Source organism: Lasioglossum baleicum, unplaced genomic scaffold (assembly GCF_051020765.1).
Source record: "Lasioglossum baleicum unplaced genomic scaffold, iyLasBale1 scaffold1907, whole genome shotgun sequence".
Classification (NCBI taxonomy): domain Eukaryota; kingdom Metazoa; phylum Arthropoda; class Insecta; order Hymenoptera; family Halictidae; genus Lasioglossum; species Lasioglossum baleicum.
In genome coordinates, this window is record NW_027470966.1 from 1 (window position 1) to 20904 (window position 20904).

The following is a 20904-nucleotide window of genomic DNA, read 5'->3' on the forward strand; positions in this document are numbered from 1 at the left end:
ACTTGACAAAATTTCTTTGAATCCGTCATCAATCTACCTTCTATCGAATCGACATTCTTCAACGAAGTGTATTAATTCAAAAGTTTGAGAATTTGAACAAAATCGTGGAATCGTTGAGGGACAAAGTCATCGTCCCTTAATTTCTATCAAATCAAAACAGGTCTCTCAATTTTCGAATCAATTTGATAGAATTTTTTTGAAACAGTCATCCATCTACTTTCTATCGAATCAACATTCCTTATCACAGTGTATTAACTCAGAAATTTCGAGAATTGGAACAAAATCGCGGAATTATCGGAAGACAAACGTTTCAATTCGTCAGATCGATCATTCGCGATTATTCGCGATCGGGGAGGTCGCGATCAGCCTTGATTCGTCACGATTACGACCTGTTGGATCACGATCGATCGCGTGGCAGGTAAAAGTGAGCTGGAAGGCCGGTAGAGTTAACGGTAAAAGATCGCTCGCCGAGGATCGAGCAGCGAATTCCTCCGGTTCCTTCGCGATCGATCGAATTCCGCGATCGAGGGTTCAAGGCAAGCCTGATACTGGATACAGGACTCGCCTTCCAGTCGATGACGACACCCGGTGTATCCTGACTCACTCGAATGGACAAAGTATCCCATCAAGGACACGGCCAGAAATAGGCTCGATGCAGGAACACGAGATCCTGTCGTGTTCATTTCAAAGAATTCATTGTTCGTCGTAAATTCTTATCAAGCTTCTCCAATTTTCTTTTTTCTTTTTTTTTTCTTCGAATTATATAGGCCATTTCTCGTCGCGTGTCCCTCTTGCATCTTTGTAAACGCGTTTACTCCTTCGAGGATATTAAGGATTACGTACAGTATCTGAAACGATACGAGGGAATTAACGCTAAACCTACCGTGACCGATAAAATGACCGGTAGACGAAGGAATATAAGAGAAAGATTAATTACACGCATATAAACGATGACGTACATTATGGATTTTTTAATTAAAATGTGAAAGATACTCACTTAATAAGATAACTGAAGAATTTGATAAAATTCATACCACAGGTAGTTCTCGAAAAAATGTTTGACCATGGTGCGTATTACATCGGTGAAAACAGGTGAGAACCTCAAAGGCAGGGATCAACCTCAAGCATATTTTTCTTCTGAAAACAAATTCATTTTTTAAAACACACCTTTCGTGACATAGGTAATACGATCGTATAAAATTTTTTAAACGGTATATTAAAAATAAAAGGTACCAAGACACGGTCACGATTATTAAAGGACGAATTGTTCTTTACCCCATTACCTATCTAACCACTCGTTAAATTCTCGTTCGCTGGTCGTCGATGCGTCAACGTTGCGAAAGCATGGCGGCATCGGCGTCCAGCCTGTCGGGGAGAACGAGGTGGGAAGGAGAGATGGGAATTGGAAAGCAGAGAAACCAAAGTGTAACTTAATCACAGATGCGACAAAGCGAGCGAGATCGGAGTGACCAGGTTGGCGACGGTGCGATGTCCGACAGGTCTGGCGTTCGACATAGAGCGGCAGACGTGCGACTGGAAGACCAACGTGAAGAACTGCGACCAACTCGAGAGTAAGCCTTTCATTTCGATTGCTATGCGACTAAACCGCGTTCCCTTTGCTTTCTGTCCGACACGAACAGGTGCACGAAATCCGGCCTGAAGCAAATCACGTGCCCCAGCGGACTGGCCTTTGACTTGGACAAACAGACCTGCGACTGGAAGGGCAAAGTCACCAACTGTGACAAGCTCGAGAGTAAGTCGATGTATCGACCAGGGTGAGCCGGATACCTGCCTCCGTTTCCGGCCAGCCGTTTCTACCTGGAACCCGTTTATCATTCTCGTTTGCCGTTTTCGTTTATCGTTTTCCGAGGGAAAATATTCTCCTCTTTCTTACTTATTAATCGTCTATCGATTGAAAAATCCCTAGTCTTTCCTAGTTTTTATTTCGTTTTATCGTAACACAGTCGAGTCTTTCGCGATTACGAAAATCGATGATCGCGAGAGAGGCGTAAGTAAAGAGATTTTAAGAAACTTCTAATGCTTGGCCACGAAATATACACGACTTTAGACCACTTTTGTAATCATTGACGCGTAGTATGTTGTTTTTTTTTAATTTTTTGATACAATCGAGAATAACCGGCGAGTAAACGGAGTTCCCGGTGGGAAGGCGGCCATTTTGAGAAGGTTTTTCTCTTACTCCTTATTCGAGGATGACGAAAAATGCTTCGGACGACACGGAGGAGGCCGGCTCTTCGTAGACTCGCAACGTAGCACGCACAATTCGTAAGGTAGTACTAACGCACGATTATCCTCACGCACCTTTGAGTTTCATCCACGAACCTTCTCGTCTCCGAAATACCAAAGGAAAAATCAAAATCGTCGATATATTCTCGATAATTTCTTTTCTCTACACATGCAACTCCTCGATCGTGTCTGCCAGTGACCAAATTCGGTAATCCAGCGAGTGCGTTCACGCGTCGACTGCGACTTTGCATTTGCATATCGAACAGGAAATCACAGAAGTTTCTTGTTCCGAAATCGAAAGAAAATTATCGAATTACCGATGACTCCCGTTGCAGTGGTCGTGTGAAAATTCTATAATTTTCCTTCGTGCACGATGACTCGCGTTGCAGTGGTCGCGTGGAACACGTTGAACGCGTGAAAATTCTATAATTTTCCTCCGTGCACGATGATCGCGATGCAGTGGACGCGTGGAACGCGTGAAAATTCTATAATTTTCCTTCGCGCAGCAAAGCGAGTCCCGTTCCGAGAGGGTTGAAGCGTAAGACAGCCGGGGAAAAAATGTGCAACGGGTTTACTTTCTAAAGTCACGCAAAAGCGATCCGCGGCTCGCAAGTTCGCGATAGTTTTTCGCTCTGGTCTGTCCCGGGTGTTACGCGAACGCGCGAGTCTGTTCGGGCGAACGTTGGACGCGTTGGCCGAGTGAAAATGCACGGTCGTTACATGCGAGACCGCTTTCGAGACGTTGTAACCTCCAGTCCAGCCACTTTCGATTCGCGGCCGGGAGACTGGTTTGGATTTTGAGCGAAAGTGCAGCCCGGAGACGAGAAGCTCGTGCCTCGAGCGCGTTCTAACCCAGTTTCCAGCCTCATCGATCCTCTCTTCCTGCCGATTCACGCAATTCTCTCGATCGGCATTCTACCGACTAACAGCCGAGAAGATACGCGCTTTTTTCCCATCTCGCTGCTTCGGCTCGTTCCTTCGTTATCGTTCCGTGCCCATTGTCTTCCCGAGAAAACCCACGATCGAGATAAAACGCGGCGTGGAAGCTGGAACCCTTCGAGACTCGAACGCGTAATCCCGGAAGGTGAAAACGACCAGAACCAGGCAACTTTCGGATTATGTTAATCGCGGAAAATTCTCGGAGATGCTTGGTGCCGATACTGGTTTCAGGACTGAGACTGCCTTCGGGAGATTCAAACATAACAAAGTAACCGAATTAAAATATAGATAATTCGTTCGAAAATGAGAATTTTGGAAAGAGAAATTTACGCGAGTTAAGAAATTACTAGATCTAAGGAGAGAAACGAGAATCCTTGACATTTGCGAATATTAAGAATTCTAAAGTCGAGTTTAAACGAAGCGTATTCTCATTATCTTATCGAAGCTATAGAAAGATTAAAAATCCGGGACTGAAAGTACGTAGTCACTCTGAGCAACAGTTAAGAGATCTAAGGAATCTCTCTTCCATTATTCCGTTAAAAATCTTCCGCGAATCATGCTGGAACGTTACAGTCGCGTTTGATAAATGAACGAGTAAGAAATCAGCGGAGTAGATTAAGATCCAACGATCTCTCTCTCGTTGTTCCATTAAAAATCCTTCTGGATTCATCGTGGAACGGTAAAATCTCGTTTGATAGATGAACGAGCGAGAAATCGGACGGGACGGTGCGCGATTATGATCCGGTGGATCTCTCTTCCTCTGTTTCGTTAAAAATCGCTAATGGATTCATCGCGAGGCGGTGAAATCTCGTTTGATAAATGGATAAGCGAGGAACTACGAGCGGAAAAGGTTAGAGTAACGGCACCGGCAGGTCCCTAGAGGCTGGACGAAATGGAATTGTCAGAAAGCCCTCTCGAAAACGCCATTCCACGCTTCAATACGTCACGTTTATCGGTCGTATCTCGAAATCGACTCGCGGCACGCAATGACTTTTCAGCTTTATAGAATTCACGCTCACACGCTCGCACCTGTACATAAAGACACACCTATACATACTCTGGCACACACGTACACATACGTACACACGATTCTTTCTCCTCGCGATCGCTCCAGGTACGAGGTAGCACGTTCTCGATCGCTGATCTCGCTCCTTTTCTCTCTCTTTCTCTCTCTCTCTCTGTCTCGCCATAAGTACGCATATATCACTCTTTCTCTCTTCTCCTCGCTGTCTGTCTCTCTTTCTCTCGCTCTGTCCGCGTTCAGATCGGTTTCGCTTCGACGATCTGGCCTCCTTAACAGCGACTCCTCGTTATTTAGTCGGCTCGTTCGCTTTTACCTCTCGAAACTCGCGCGAGTAGCGTCGCGATCGATCATTAATTATCTCCTTCCTTCTATCTCTCTCTCTCTCACTCGCTCTCCTTTTCTGTCTCTGTCTCTGTCGCGGAATAATCTCATCTCGCAGCGTTCCTCGTGAACGCAGCGTTCTCCAGCTGCCATCGCATCTCTGCTCTCTTCTCTCTTTCTCTCTGTCTGTCTCTCTGTCTCTATCTTCCGCTGCCGCCGTTCTCGAACGCGGCCGAATTCCTCCGCTTCCGTTTCGAAGGTCCCGCGCGTGTTCCACGGTCCCGTGGGACCCATTTGCTCCGATTTACCATTAGCTAAGCGGAAAAGGAACGTGGGATCGCGAGACGAGCACGGTGCGTTCTCCGACCCGAGTTTATCGGCTCGCAATTAAGCTTCTCTTCGTAAAATCGCGAATTTCTCCAAGCAGTTTTTGAATAATAAAGGTTCTCGACGTTCCAGTATCACCGGAGAATTTTGACAATGGTACTTTCGTGACCAAAATTCGAATCTCAACGGATTCTTCGAGAATTCGCGTCGATTTTGCGAAACAAACGGTGGAGTAACTTTTTCGTGGATTTCTTTCCTCGAGAATAACCGAGTCCTTGAATTTTCGAGCGATTTATTGGCCGATTTGTCGGTAGAATATTCCGGTAGCCGAGGCTCGTTTCGAAATCCACCGATTTGTAATGAAACGTCGGGTTTAAGACCGTTGGTGGAAGCGATAAATTATTTAACGAAGTCTCGGGGAAATTTTATAGACCTCTTTCCCCGGATAATTGCATAATTCCGCCTGGGTCGTGGATAAAGCCGGGTTGAAAAAGATGGCTGTTTACGGTACACGCGGCGTGAATTATCGATCTATTTACTTTCCAGCTGATTGATTTTCAGACACAGCCTCGCTCCGTTGTTCCGCCTTTTGTGCTATAATGATCGCTATAATGACAATAGATCCGCGTTGCGTCAGACCGATTAGAATTGACCTATTTCACGTGATTTCGATTTCGGTCTGCCCGTTGGAACGAGCCGATGAAACGCGAAAGGAAGGCCCGTGCTCGGTTTCAAACTCCGCAAACAGATCCGTTCCTTTTGCAATTCGCGCGAGCCGCGAATGAAATTAAATCGGAGCTGTCTCGCGTGTGTGTTCCCTCTATCTTTCTTTTTTTTTTCCCGCCGCGTGTACATGCACGCGTGTACGTGCACACACAATCGAGACCACATTGCAATTCTCTTTTCTCGCTCGGCACGTCGAGGCACCGCCTCGCTGTTTTATCTCTGCCTGTCTTCGCCTTTCGCAACAGCCCATCTCTTCACCACTAGTTACTTCTACTCTACTTCTCATTATCGTATCTACGCGTGTGTGCGTGCGTCTACTTCGACTTTCAACTTCTCTATTCTACTTCTCCCCTTTTATCTCTCACCCTCTGTCAAATTCATCATGGAATTAGCTGCGTGCGAATCGTTGCGAGCCAACAGGGGCAAAACGATACTCTCGACTTGGACACTTCTCGCGATGGGCGACCCATCTCGTCCATTTCGTTCCCGTGTTACTTCCACACGCGTCGCCATTTTGTTTCTCCAGTCCCGGCCTCGGTCTCGGAGAACCTTCGGGGCCGGATGTCTGTTCGTTCCTATGTTCAAAGGTCTCGTTCGTTGCGGCTGTCGCGTCGGTTCCGTTTCCGCTTTTCCTAGACCGGAAATCAGAGGATACTCCTCGACCGAAAGGGAACCGACGAGAGAAAAGATCGGCCAGACGCAGTGGCGTAGGAACTATCAACTCAAAAGACGATCCGAGTCCCAGGATCAACGACTTGACACCTTCGCGGCGTGATCACCGCTGCTCTCGGTTTTTTTTTTCGCCAAACGGGGTACCAATTAATTCCGCGGTGGCTCTGTTACGCTTCGGGTACACTTGACACTAGGAATTAGCAAAGAAACCGAGTCGCGGAGGTGTCGAGGGAAGTTCGCACACCTGTACATAGAGTCCACGTGTACATAAATACCAGATTACACGGGCGACCCGAGGAATCCGTAACTGGTCCTGATACAAGATGTAATTACTCCGATGCTTAACCCTTCGCGGTCCAAATGCTACTCGACGTTCTATCCCAACCGATCCATAGTCTACGACAATCTCGATATTCCGTAAGCGAAATTGAAGAAATACGCTTTTCAGGATAGAAAAGCTTCGGATCGGGATAGAAGGTCGCAGAATAAGCTGAGGAAACGAGGATTGCGAAGGGTTAGCGTCCGAACTGGCGGGGTATCGTAGCTTTGGTTCACATTAATCCCGCACAGTAACAACCTTCTAACCCTAAAAGTGCGTCGATTATCCAGAATCACCCCGTATCTCTTAGCTCTAACCGCGCGAACACCGATTGCCAGTCGCGGGAGGTGAACCGATAATCTCCACGGTAACGTAATTCTCCACGTAGAATCACAGGTTCCTGCGCCACTGGTGAGCGCGCCTCGATCTCTGTACATAAATTGGGCGAAGTAAAAGTAGAAGTTACAGCTGTGGTGAACGCCAAATGGTCCCGTAGTAGCGATTGGTTGAGAAGGCGCAGCCGACGAGTCGGCCCGTTAACGAGGATTACGTTTGCAGAGCCGCGTAAGGTGCTGCCCATCCTGAGGACCGACGAACCAGTCTGCCCCGATGGCAAGCTCTCGTGCGGTAACGGCGAGTGCGTGGACAAGGAGCTCTTCTGCAACGGTAAACCGGACTGCAAGGACGAATCCGACGAGAACGCCTGCAGTGAGTATTGCTTTAATCGACTCGCGGTCGTAATCGAGAACTTCTTTTGGTAGCGAGCGAATTGCGGGACGAGGCTGAGCGAACGTGTCGGCATGCTCTTTGCTCCTCCTCTTCGCGTTCTGTGTTTTTCAACCGGCTACTCGGCTCCGTCGTTCTCCAAATCGAAAACGAACGTTTGTTTCGAAAGCGTCAATTCTTCCGATCTAGCGATTTTCTTCGTTCGCTCCATTTTTTAATTTTTCGCCCGGTAATATTTTTGCCTTCGTAATTTCTTTTTTGGGGAAACCCGAGAGGAACGAGAGCCAAAATGCAGTATCACAGAATTCCGCGTTTGTTCGTTAAAACCGCGACGGTTTGCCGGCTGTTTTATGCGTTGCTACCTTTCGAGGCCGCGTTAAATGGAAACCGCAGGCTGGCTCGCATCGCAGGCCAACGGAACGCTTTGTGCAATCGCAATTAATTCGAGCTATTGCAAGACTCGCCGACGACCAGCTAACCCCCCACTTGTCACTCGACAGCGGTGGAAACGGACCCTAACCGTGCGCCGGACTGCGACCCGACGCAATGCGCGCTTCCGGACTGCTACTGTTCCGCCGATGGGACCAGGATCCCCGGCAACATCGAGCCATCCCAGGTGCCGCAGATGATCACTATTACTTTCAACGGGGCGGTGAACGTGGACAATATCGACCTCTACGAGGAGGTGTTCAACGGACAACGTCAGAACCCTAATGGTTGCCAGATCAGAGGCACCTTCTTCGTGTCTCACAAATACACCAACTATTCGGCGGTGCAAGATCTTCATCGTCGTGGCCATGAGATCGCTGTGTTCTCCTTGACCCACAAGGACGATCCTCAGTACTGGACCCAAGGAACCTACGACGACTGGCTGGCAGAGATGGCCGGGGCCAGACTGATCATCGAACGCTTCGCTAACATCACCGACGGATCCATCATTGGTCTAAGAGCTCCGTATCTTCGCGTGGGTGGCAACAAACAATTCGAGATGATGGCTGACCAGTTCTTCGTCTACGACGCTTCCATCACAGCCTCTCTAGGCCGCGTTCCCATCTGGCCGTACACCCTGTACTTCAGAATGCCTCACAAGTGCAACGGCAACGGCGGAAACTGCCCGTCCAGGTCTCATCCTGTCTGGGAAATGGTGATGAACGAGCTGGACAGAAGAGACGATCCGACTTTCGACGAGTCTCTGCCAGGCTGTCACATGGTCGACTCGTGCTCCAACATCCAAACCGGAGAGCAGTTCGCCAGGCTGCTCAGGCACAACTTCAACAGGCACTTCAACAGCAACAGGGCACCGCTTGGCCTTCACTTCCATGCTTCCTGGCTGAAGAGCAAGAAGGAGTACAGAGAGGAGCTGATCAAGTTCATCGAGGAGATGTTGGCCAGGAGCGACGTGTACTTCGTTACCATGGTCCAGGTGAGTGGACTGGCTCGTGGTTACGGGTTTGTTTGAGTAATCGAGGGTGGGATTGATTGCTCGGGACAGAGAGAGCTCCGGCCAGTCGGAGAATTGGGTTAATGGTCTACGATAGTCTATACTCGGGGAAATTCGACGTTCCGTTATGGTTCCACCAGATATCTACGAAGATTCTCTTTAATCGCGTAGATCAGAGGCTGTGAAAATATTGAAAATTTACAGTAGTTAGGAAATTTCCTCTAGAAGTGTCGCTGAAAGTATGTACTTGCGGAGAAACCCAATAGTTATTACGATTTATTCGTTGTTTCAATTTCGCAGCATGCAATAGTCTGTACTTGGGGAAATTCAAACGTTTCGTTACGATTCTGCCAGATTTCTATGAAGATCCTCTACTATAACATAAATCGGAATCGGCGAGAGACTCGTAGGCTGTGAAAATTTTGAAAATTCGTCGCAGCAAGAGAATTTTCTCCGAAAGTGTCGCTGAAAGTACGTAATTGCAGAGAAATCCAGCGGTTATTACGAGTCTCCTGGGTTAGTCCAATTTATTCGTCGTTTCAATCTCGCAGCATCACGATGATTCTCATTCGCGACCCATCAAGCTGCTGACTTGCTTTTATTTCCCTTCGAGTCCATTTATTTCCCGTTTGCAATCTAACCGCGCGATACCAACTTCTCCAAGTGGTCCAGTTTTATTTGCCGACTCCCACGATCGATTCGTGATCTTGTTTTTATTCCCGAGCATCGTCCACGTTCGGTTCTCCGACAGGATTTCCGCTTCGAGTGTCCTAATAATAAAAACGCGTAGGGTCGGACCTCGATATCGGTCCATTGAAGAAAACCTTGCTGGAAAATTGAATCCGCGTCGCGGTGAAGCTGCGGTTAAACACACGGTCGAGTATCGACCCCGAGATATTAATCCTCGAGGATTGAAGTTTCGATAATACGGTTTTCAACGATTTTCAATCACCGACAGGTATAATTCTCCTGGATATTGCGGTCTACTTACATCAAAGATTCATCTCGCGTACAGCTCTGCAAACGAATTCGACTTCCAACAAATAGAGCTTTAATAAATCCTCTAAACCTCGAAATATATGCATATTCCGGAATTATGCGCTGAAACGAAATTCATTTAGGATCTCGTCCGACGAAACCCATTTCACTTCCATTTATTGCTATTCAGCGGTACAGCTTTCACCGACAGATCTACGAAATCTCCAAACAAAAGCGTAAAAAGTAACCGAGTAATTTAAAATTCAATTCTGTTAGAATCTGGCCTAGACAATCGCGTTTCCATTTCATTTATGACTACTCGAATAATATCAAACTTTCTATAAACAGACCCAAACGATATAATTAATTACTATAATTAATTAGAATGAAATTTCTTAGAAACCTAGTTTCAACGATTCCTATTCTATAGATAGTTACTCGAACGAACTTAAACTCTACGAATAGTTCTCTGAAATCTAATGTAGAAAGAACAGCGAAGTAGCGTAAAATAAAATTCACGCGGTAGCAAGTACGTCTGACCAAGCGCGATTTCGTCTACTCGCAGGTGATCAAGTGGATGCAAACTCCGACTGAACTGTCAGCGCTGAGGGACTTCCAGGACTGGAAGGAAACCTGCGACGAGAAGGGACAGCCCTACTGCTCCCTTCCCAACGCTTGTCCTTTGACCACCAGGGAACTTCCTGGCGAAACTCTTCGTCTATTTAACTTGCATGGAGTGCCCCAATTACTACCCGTGGCTTCTCGACCCTGCCGGCGATGGTTTCACCACGAACAAATGAGCGATTCACGATTGAGATCGGTCGATCGTGTGGCGCGTGTCTTCGAAGGAAACGAGTCGCGAGTTTTCTCTGGGAACACGCGCCGAATCATCGCGCGAATAACGTGTCGCGAACGGAAACGACGAATCTCTTGCCAGGGTTCGCTCGGCGCCAACGGAATGGCCGCTGCTGCTTCGAGCGAAACGCGATTTCGATGTATCCTCTATTCGAAACGTCGAGGTTTATAATCTCTTAGAAATTCCACGCGAATCAAAACGGTCTTTATTGTGATATCTTTTTCGGGAAAGAATTCTATTGGCGGATTGAACGAGAGCACTGAGAATCCCTCGATGTCACGAAAGTCCTCGGCCCGGTTCGCCTAACAGATGTTCGCGAAACGTTTCTGCGGTCGATTGTGAAAGGAAAGAAAAGAAAAGAGAATAACGAAGGGAATTTTCCTCCGCGTGACAGAGGAACGAGTTCTTCGTGTAAGTTTATTCAACTTGTACATAACCACCGTATCCTTGCCCTTCTGATCCTTGTCCCTTTCTTCTGCGCCACACGGTACATCGATCTCATCGATCGTATCGTTGAGGCGCCCTGTACACTTGGTTAACTTTAGTGCTTAAGAAGAGTGTGAGAGTAATTAAGTAATTCTTAGAGTCCTTATTAAAGTATTTCACAATAAACGTTGTACGAAACTGAGATACCGAAATTATTTCCAACAACCTGTTCCTCGATATTTTCCAACGCTTCGAGGTTAGATAACGTGTAATGGCTGTAGTCGATTAAATTCCTGTTTCCTTAAAAGAAGCTTCGTTTTCATATACGATGATCCTTGAATTTAATTTGAAATCATTTGGCTGTAATACCGTAATTTCACGTACGTTTAGAGTCGTAGATAAAGAATGCGAAATTACTGCCAGATGGAAAGGAGGTTAGAGTGTATCCCATATTTTCTGCTATATAATTTAGCACTCGTCTGTAAAATTTCACAAGATATCTAACCTGTACGATAAAAAAGAAAAAGGTGGAAAAATAAAGTAGTCAACTTTCGAAATAGTTTGCGCGTGCAAAAGTGAATTTCGAAAACTTTCGAACGGCGGAACGTTAATCTCGATCGTAGAAACGCGTGGAAGAGGTTCGATTTGGTCGTTCGACACGATGATACATTCTCCGCAGCCTTGAGAGTCGTCGATAGGCGCCATCGTTAAGGTCGTAAAATGTCATTACTGACTCGTCCTTCCCCCTCCCCTGGACAGAGGCCCGAAGGCTCCTTTCGATTTCGGACAACATTCCTTTTCGATCACGAGTCCTGAATCGTCGCTCGAAAAAGCAAACATTCCTTGCACTTTCTTCGAATCGATCGATCAACAGGACGGATCCTTTCCATGTTTTTACTCTGTGTACAGAATTTTCTATACCGTTCTTTTAGATCTTCTTGGCTTGTTTATTTACATTCTTCTTTAGCGTGTTTACATATTTCCATCTGTTTATTTACATTCCTCGGCTTGTTTGTTTCTATTTTTTCGTTATCTATTTACGCACTCTTTTAAGTACCAACAGAATACGAATGAATATGGGTCATTGCCACTGTCAATTGGACTTTGCTATTCAATTAACTGTCTCAAGTTATATACATCGTGCTATATAAATTAACGAGATATTGGAAGGACTTTTTCCTCTTTTTTTTCTATTTTTCAAGGACGTTGGAAGAGGAAATAAAAATACGTTCAACGTTCAAATTTGATTTTCAACTTAACAAAGTATATTTGCCCACAAATTCTTGTCATATGGCAACATTTTCCCTCGTATGGAAAATTTCAACTGTTTCCCGTGAAATGCATTATAAAACTGCTAAAACTCTGTGTGATGCATGTGTGCTATTTATATGTGACCAGTTTGGCTTAATCTGACTTTTAAAACGGACCGATCACGATTCATACGTTATTCTAGCATTGTAATAAAAAGAATGGAATAAAATTTAAAGTTTAACCCTAAGGCATATACATAACATTTCACGTTTTGACATCTACATTCAACTGTACATGTGAACAATATACAGACGCAATTTACATAAATGCAATAAAGGTCAGAAAGAGTTGCATTTCCTGTACAAAAAGAAATCGTATAAATTGGTCTCTGAGTGTAAAAAAATTTGTGACGTGAGAATGTAGTTGTCTGTATGTCTAAGCAAGAAAATATTTAAAAATATCTATTTACAATAACATTTGCCGAACAGTTTATCTAATGCGACACAATTGTCGCAACATTTATTTCAAATTTATCTAAATGGATGAAGTTTCGAGAACAAGGACCGAATGACGCACCTTATTTGTTCGTTAGCTAGTAAATTGCAGGTAGTCGTGTCTATTCTTACAAAAATCGTGCACACATGTTTGCAAGTTCAAATGAATTATAACCTGCTTCCTTGTAATTGATAACATTACAACCTAAGAAAAGCACGTCTGAAAGTTCGATGTATGATGTTAGAAAATCCTAGAAAAAGTACTTGATTGTATTAAAAGTATATTCTCCCAGGTCATATTCCGATATAACTGCAGAAGATGAACGCTCCACAAATACTTAGAATAATCAATATGATGACAAACCAGAATGGTAATGTGTCTGTAACCAAAAAATATTTTCGATCGTTCCTTTCACGTTAAGCAATTAATATCTTAGAAATAATATGGGGAAAGTACACGAAAAATTAATCAATTACTTACGTCTAAACGGTATACTATGTATACAAATTTTATTATCCACAGAAATGCTAACAACAGCAGTTTCAGTGTTACTAGCAATAGTAGGGCCATCTAATTTAGTTGGTAAGAATTCTAGGCCAGTTACAAACATACTATGTGCACCAGGTACATGCAAAGCTCTTCTCAAACTGAATGCAATATATATGTCCACACTACCAGAAAAACATTGTTCCAACTGCGACGAATTTTCCGTCATCCGACACTGCTAAAGCAGACAGGGTTTCTTTATACGGTACTGCCTTGACAATACTTCCAGAATCCACATCCCACCATTTGTAGGAAGCTAGTATTCTTTCCAATCACTGCATTGGAAAGCATAAAGAGCTGAGTTTTTGATTTGTCTTCCTCCAATTTTCTAAACCTACATCTTTTATACAAATATTTCAATCCATTTGGAGCTGACCAAGTTAGATCCTTGGACTTTGAACCATTGCTCACATTCCACAAATATGCTTTACCATCCTTTGCTATGCTTGCAATTAATGTACTGTCTGGACTGAAGTCTATATCGTCTATTTCTTTCAAGTGTGCATCTATATCGTGTAATTTGTGTAATTGTGGAAACTTCCATAATCTTATATGACCATCCATTCCACCAAGTGGCCATAAACTTTCCATTTGAGCTTATTCTTACAATCCTTTGAAACGGTTCTTCATCGCTGAAAAAAATTATCATTTTCAGGATACTTATAAATTATTCCAGAGACTTTCTGTACTTTTACGAGAGATAGGTACCTAAAAATCTGTTTGTACACTATCCATTGGCTTTACTATCAACTGAAGCTTTTTGCTTTTAATATTTGAGTTGTCATCCTTAATCTCCTCTATCCTTTCTTCAGGAGTAATAATTCCTTCTACTTTATCCGTATTCTTTCTGTGCCTAAGGCCTTCCTTATCGTTACCATTGGCTCCTTTAAGAATCTCTCCATTCTTCACAGTGATCACTTTACTACTTACATTGTAAAGCTGACAATGACTCTCTTGACCTGCTGCTATCCAGATTCTCTTCTGATCATTGTAAGTTGTACAGTTCATAACAACGCTGGGACCTGTTTCATGTCTGGTCACTTCTTCGCGACAAATTGAGATCCATTGTGAGACAAATCAAATATTTCCTGTTCGTTGAAATAATTTATTTAACATATGCACACAATTAATGCACTTTTAACATAAAAAAATCTTTAAATCAAGGGAAATTCTTACAAATCCATTTGCAACTCCAGTTTTCGATGAGCCTCCGCCACCACCGACTAGGATATGCCGTCCCCGTCAACATCTGCAGCGTATACAGGGGGAAATTTACCCTGGCCAGCAGGTCACAATTATTCCTCCTGGAAGGCATTCGAACGAGTCGCTACGCTGTTACGAACGTTCCCGTTTTCGTCACTGTCGCGTAGACAGGTATCTATTGATAGCCAAGGACCATGACTAGGCTACAAAACCGGGCACCTGTCGAGATTCCCGATTTTTTTTAACAGACACGATACGTGTTTCATGAACATTCAACACTAGTCTTTCACGAAAACAGACGACAAAACAGCGTTGAACACGTATTCAATCTCGTGTTGCTTTGTTTCCCGAACACACCACAAGGTGACCATAGTGTGGTATTCTAAGTGGACAGGCTAATGTCGCAAACTTCAGCAAGTTCGCAAACGGCAAGATGGCTGGTGCCATTGTACGGTGTTTTTCAGGTCCCAAGGAGACAGTTGGGTAAGTTTCGATGTTATTTTGTTTAATTTTCGATCATAATTACGATGTTTAACACGATCAAGGCCAACTACGATATGTCAAACGTTAGTCTACCGTTGTTCCTTTATTAGAGAGGAATATCGACGTTTTGCGTTGTCGTTGAATCGAGGTTATGTAACGTAAGAAATTTACTTGTTTTGTAAGGTTTCCTTGGGTCTTCGTTGAGCAGTCATCAACAGAGAACATTTGCCGATGCCGCACCCGAAGGAAAGGTAGACTTAATTAATTTATTTTTTTTTTTTTTCATTAATTTGTTATGTCATGTGATATCGTGCCAAAAATATAGTACGATTCGTGTTGTTTGTTTTTATAGAAAAAGGGTGGTCCCTTGGCTGATCAAGACCGTATTTTCACAAATTTATATGGCAGACATGACTGGAGGTTAAAGGGTGCTCTGAAAAGAGGAGATTGGTACAAGACCAAAGAAATTGTAGAAAAAGGTGCAGACTGGATTATCAATGAGATCAAAGTATCTGGTCTGAGAGGTCGGGGAGGTGCAGGTTTTCCATCTGGCATGAAATGGTCCTTTATGAATAAACCTTCTGATGGAAGACCAAAATATTTGGTAGTTAATGGAGATGAGGGTGAACCCGGAACATGTAAAGACCGTGAAATTTTACGTCATGATCCTCACAAATTGGTAGAAGGTTGTTTAATCGCTGGTCGAGCAATGGGAGCTTGTGCTGCTTATATCTATATTCGTGGTGAATTCTATAATGAAGCATCAAATATGCAAGTTGCTATTGCTGAAGCATATCAAGCCGGTTTGATTGGAAAAAATGCCTGTGGATCTGGTTATGACTTTGATATCTTTGTGCAAAGAGGAGCAGGAGCATATATTTGTGGAGAAGAAACTGCTCTTATTGAATCTATCGAAGGAAAGCAGGGAAAGCCTAGGCTAAAGCCACCTTTCCCAGCTGATGTTGGATTATTTGGGTGCCCTACTACTGTCACAAATGTTGAAAACTGTTGCAGTAGCTCCTGTAAGTCTATCTATCTAGCTTGCATATATCTATTGCTATTAGGAAATCGATATTCATAGAAAGTTTTAATTCTAAAATTAAATTTTGAATGTATAGACCATTTGTAGACGAGGCGGAGCGTGGTTTGCGTCATTCGGTCGACCACGTAATCACGGAACTAAATTATTTAATATTTCGGGACACGTAAATAATCCCTGTACCGTAGAAGAAGAAATGTCCATTCCTTTGAAAGAGCTTATCGAAAGACACGCAGGAGGAGTAATCGGCGGATGGGATAATTTGTTAGGTGTAATCCCTGGTGGATCTTCCACTCCTGTTATTCCCAAAAGGTATTCAATTACAAATACGAGACCCGAGGAACTTGTAATCATCTAAATCATTTTGCAGTGTATGTGATACTGTGTTATTGGACTTTGATGATCTTGTCAGAGTACAGACCTCCTTTGGTACTGCAGCTGTGATCGTGATGAATAAGCAGACTGATATCATTAAAGCTATCGCTCGTCTTATTAGTTTCTATAAACACGAATCTTGCGGTCAATGCACTCCTTGTCGCGAAGGAATAAGCTGGATGTACAAAATCATGGGAAGGTATATAACGTATTTTATTTGTTTGGCTTCGTTTGAAAGTAAAGCAATAAATTAGATGTGGAAAATTATAAAACGAATGCCTGTTTAGGTTCGTCAAAGGACAAGCGGAAGTACACGAAATAGATATGTTGTGGGAGTTGACTAAACAAATTGAAATGCACACTATCTGTGCTTTGGCGGATGGTGCAGCATGGCCAGTACAAGGCCTGATTAGGCATTTTAGACCTGAAATAGAAGCACGTATTCAAAGCCGCAAACGAGCTATGGCCAATTGAAACTAAAGGTATAGAGTTCAGAAACCTTTGAACTTTCCAATATTTACTACTCGACAAACGAGCAACTGGAGGACACGAGTGTATTTATACCTGTATGATATTATATTTATTTACAGTGTATATAAGGCGTACCACGATGCGGTGTAGTTGAATTTCCTATGTAATTCTACTGGACCTTTATCATCTTTTGATGGTCTGGTCAATAAAGTAAATAAAAGAACATAATTTGTCTGTGTTAATATAGGATCAGAGACGTCACATTTTAAGGTAATTTAATTTTCCTTTTTTTTTCTGTTTTTCTTTTTATGGTTTAGTACAAGGGAATATAATTCATAAGTATTCGTTTTCTAATGGAGACCGAATATAAAACAGATATATTACAATACCTTTATATGTAAAGGATATCGAGAAAATTAAACTAAAACTAAAGTAAAAGATACTCAAAGAGGATTGCGATTTTATTTCAACGATAGCGGAATCCAAAAAAATAACAGCCTCTAACCCTGTTCGGAGTAACATCGTTACAAGCGATCTTGTTTGTTCTCATTGAGAATTCAACGAGACGCAGCGAACACCAAATCATAACGCATAACGTGACAAAATTAATAAGCCATTCGTGTCTGTATATTTTCACCAAATGTACAGTATGATTCGATTACAGTATGTTACCGAAGAATCATTTGTCGTTACTTGCGAAATACAATTCTAATAACGATCGAGGGTAGCGATGTTGGAAATCATTACCGATGAATCATCTTGTACATTTTAATTGCGAAATAATTATACGTAACATTTTTATCGCGTCAAAATATGTATATCGTCTTTTCACATGGAATATCCGCTGAATGCAGAATATTCGCCCTTAAAGTATTCAGTGTTCTTAAGTACATTTCACATCGAATAAATTAAAGAACGCGCATGAAAGAGGGTGGAACGATTACGAGACAAAAATCGAAAAATAAAGAGAAGATTGGCACACGACGTGTATACCGAACGATACTTTGCATTTATTCGTTCATTATACAAGAAAAAAGTTTTCTAGCTCTAACGTTTCCGCTCACTACGGATACAGATAATAATGTCGCTCGGATTACGGTACAATGTGCGTATACAATATACAATATATATATATGTATATACATACAAAAGCGCTCGCTCGATTTACAGACCGATGTCTTTCTCTCGCTCTCGTTCTCTCTCTTTCTCTCTCTCTCTCTCGCTCGTTCTCCCTTACTCTCTGTATCTCTGTGCCACTAAATCGGGACTGTCTTTTCGAGTTTCCTCCCTTACTCTTCTCCCCTTTCTCTCTCCCTGTTCTCTTTGTCTTCCTTTCATTCGATATATCGTCGAGAGTTAGTTTCCTTCCTTTTTTTTTTTCTTTTACTTAAATAAAATTAAGCTAGCCGTTACAATATCGGGGCAGCTCGCTCTCCATTTTTCTCCTCTCCTTTTAATCTTTCGTCTCTCCTTGCAAGCTGCCCCGGTGAGTTAGTAAGCGCACACACTGTCTTTTATGATAGGTCCGTTGTTACGTTATCTCCCTCCTACCTCTATCTATCTAAAATCTCTGTCCACTGATCTCTGTTTGCCTCTGTTGCTCTCAAGAATCCGGAGAAGTGACGGGAACTTTCATATCTCTCGATATCTCCTCGTATATCCATTCTCGTCCGATAATTTATTTAATAGCTCGCGATTATTACAAAGCTTTCGTATAAAAGATGGTTTTTGTTCCCTTCTTGCGATGTCAGCGTGCATCGTTCGAGACTTCGAAAAAACGTAAGCCGCGTTTACTCTTAACACGATTTCTCCTCCGCGAGGAATCACACTAGCGTCAGGTGACTACTAATCTTTACTCGGATCCCTTCTGAAAGAAGGCCTGTTTAAACAAAATAACAGAACTAAGCGTTAAACGAAGAGAAAATAATCCTGATGAAATCTGATCTCACGAAATTCGTTTCGGGATACTCGTTCTATCCGCGTCGCTCAACGAGCCAAAGAGAGTCCCTCTCTCATGGAAACGTGTAACCGAGAAAATCAAGCGGTAGAACTCAACGCAAGGACGAAGAACTGGATGCAGTATACTCGAACAGAGGGGGTCGATACAAATGGGGTACAGAGGTGTAGAAAAAAATTATACAATGAAACGAGAGAGCTGCGTCTTTGGCTCGCGAGTGAATCTTCGAAGCAAGCGGAAGATCACGATGACCCCTGCGTTCCCATCACCTTCTCCGGACATCTCGAGCACGCGATAAAAGCCTATGTATAGCCCCGCTAGAGGAGACGAACGTGACTCGTAGCAAAATAATGTACGACGTTAATCTCGTTATTTCACTCGCTCGATTGTACTTGTTACAAGTCCTGCCACTTGGACGCGGTCTTTTTCGACGCGCGGGAACAAGGTACACGTACACGATATGACTTGAAAGAAGCTCACTCGCTCGCTCTCTTTCTCTCTCTCCCTCTCTCCCACGCACGCATACGTTTATCTTTCACACGGTCTCTCACGCTCTCGCTCTCGCTCGCCGGACACGCGCTCGCGCTCTTTGGCATGATCGTTGGCTATATCCTCCTGGCAAGATCACGCTTATTGTTGGAGACCTCTGCCGCTGGACCTGCGCCACTATTTAGTTTCCTGTATATATAATCAGCCATAAAAATAGACGCGTCTCTATTGCAGTTTCCTAAGTCAGCCCCCTTGCCTGCGCGGCTCTCGAGGATGAACGCTGGTCGATGACGATTTCTTTTTTAAATAACCCTCAGTCGCGATCTTGTCTTTTTTTCGTTTTCTTTTTTTTTTTTTCTTTTTGTTTCCTCATATGCATCGTGAGCGTGTTTGCGATGGGATAAGATGGATGGATGGATGGTGATTGCGTAGAGATTGTTGGGGCACGATGGTTGGAAAGAAGACGTCGAAAGTAAGGTAGAATGGAAGTTATTAGTCGCAGGGTGAATTTTGATCGTCTACGTACTGGGTGACACGATGAGTTTTACTTGGACTAGGGAGCAACGTCGTATCTATTCTACGTCCAGTTAATCTGATTAAGAAATACACGGTGGATCGCTTTACATAGCTGTAGAAAGGTGGCTGGAGGCGATTCTAATTAAGGAAATAGTTTGCCTTGCGTTAGGGGTTCAGCGGTACTCCCTGATACAGTTTTGCATAATACATTTAGAAGTTTCATTCCGACCCCCAATTGGTAGAACGAAGCTTTCGTCGCGTAAATATCGCCGCGAGGAAAAAAAAAAAGAGGACGAAGCGAGACTAATGCTCGTCAACTGTCATTTCCATCTTGCTTACTCTACCAACGGAAGGTCAAAGGAAATTAACGGGGGAACGAGTCCCGTTGGTCGGTCGCAAGAAAATTCATGAAAAGGACTCGGATGCGAGCGCGCTTTCCTCGAGGATCAGAAGCAAAGAAGTTACGCCGCTTTCGCCTTAATAATAGAAAAGACCGCCGGCTCTCCTCGTCCCTATCTGCATCGTAAATCAAGAACACGAACGATAACGATCCATCCGGGCTTCCGCGGTTGACAGTTGCATCAATCTTCTCTCGTGCGCGCACGGGCGGCAGTAGTGACTATTCGACCGACCCGTTTACAGAACCGGCCAGGATCGTTTCATCGCCTCGATTTTTTCCGCCACTCGCCCGCGCATCCTCAACGAGAGTTCACGCTCTGTCGCAGAGGCCTGCCAGAAAATCCCCATCTATCAATTACGCTTAAACACGCGAGACGACTCTGGAAGTAGCTGTGTTACTCCGACCAATCGGAAGAACGAGAACGCGGTAGGGATCGCGAGGAGGAGCCGGAACAGGTCGGCGGAGGATTCGCTCGCGAGACCTCTCACGCGAACTTCAGATCCGTCTGGAACCGCTTAGCGCTCCGAACGCCTTGCCATCGATCGATCTTCCTCATTTATGATCCATCATCGTCAAGGAACATCGGAATATACCAGATGAACCTGCCATTCATTGAGAATCACATCCTCGAAACGATCCTGACAGATTCACCGCGATATCCCCAGCCGAAGAGCCTCGAA

General features: G+C 43.9%; 2 protein-coding genes and 1 pseudogene across 2 annotated transcripts; 2 read left to right on the plus strand and 1 right to left on the minus strand.

Moving 5' to 3' along the window:
• Positions 1–1039: 1039 nt before the first annotated feature.
• LOC143221104 (chitin deacetylase 1-like) lies at positions 1040–10517 on the plus strand (the record flags this gene model as incomplete). The annotated part of the gene is given in 6 exon segments (XM_076446631.1): positions 1040–1092; positions 1441–1571; positions 7131–7280; positions 7799–8721; positions 10283–10441; positions 10443–10517. Coding segments are annotated over 6 exon segments (1491 nt in total), but the record flags the coding sequence as incomplete, so codon positions are not given.
• Positions 10518–13038: 2521 nt separating this feature from the next.
• On the minus strand, positions 13039–14606 carry LOC143221106 (guanine nucleotide-exchange factor SEC12-like; annotated as a pseudogene).
• Positions 14607–14927: 321 nt separating this feature from the next.
• Positions 14928–16865, plus strand: LOC143221105 (NADH dehydrogenase [ubiquinone] flavoprotein 1, mitochondrial-like). Its single transcript, XM_076446633.1, is given in 8 exon segments — positions 14928–14951; positions 14953–14977; positions 15161–15228; positions 15330–15980; positions 15982–15999; positions 16096–16328; positions 16387–16590; positions 16679–16865. Coding segments are annotated over 8 exon segments (1410 nt in total).
• The last annotated feature ends 4039 nt before the right edge of the window (positions 16866–20904 follow it).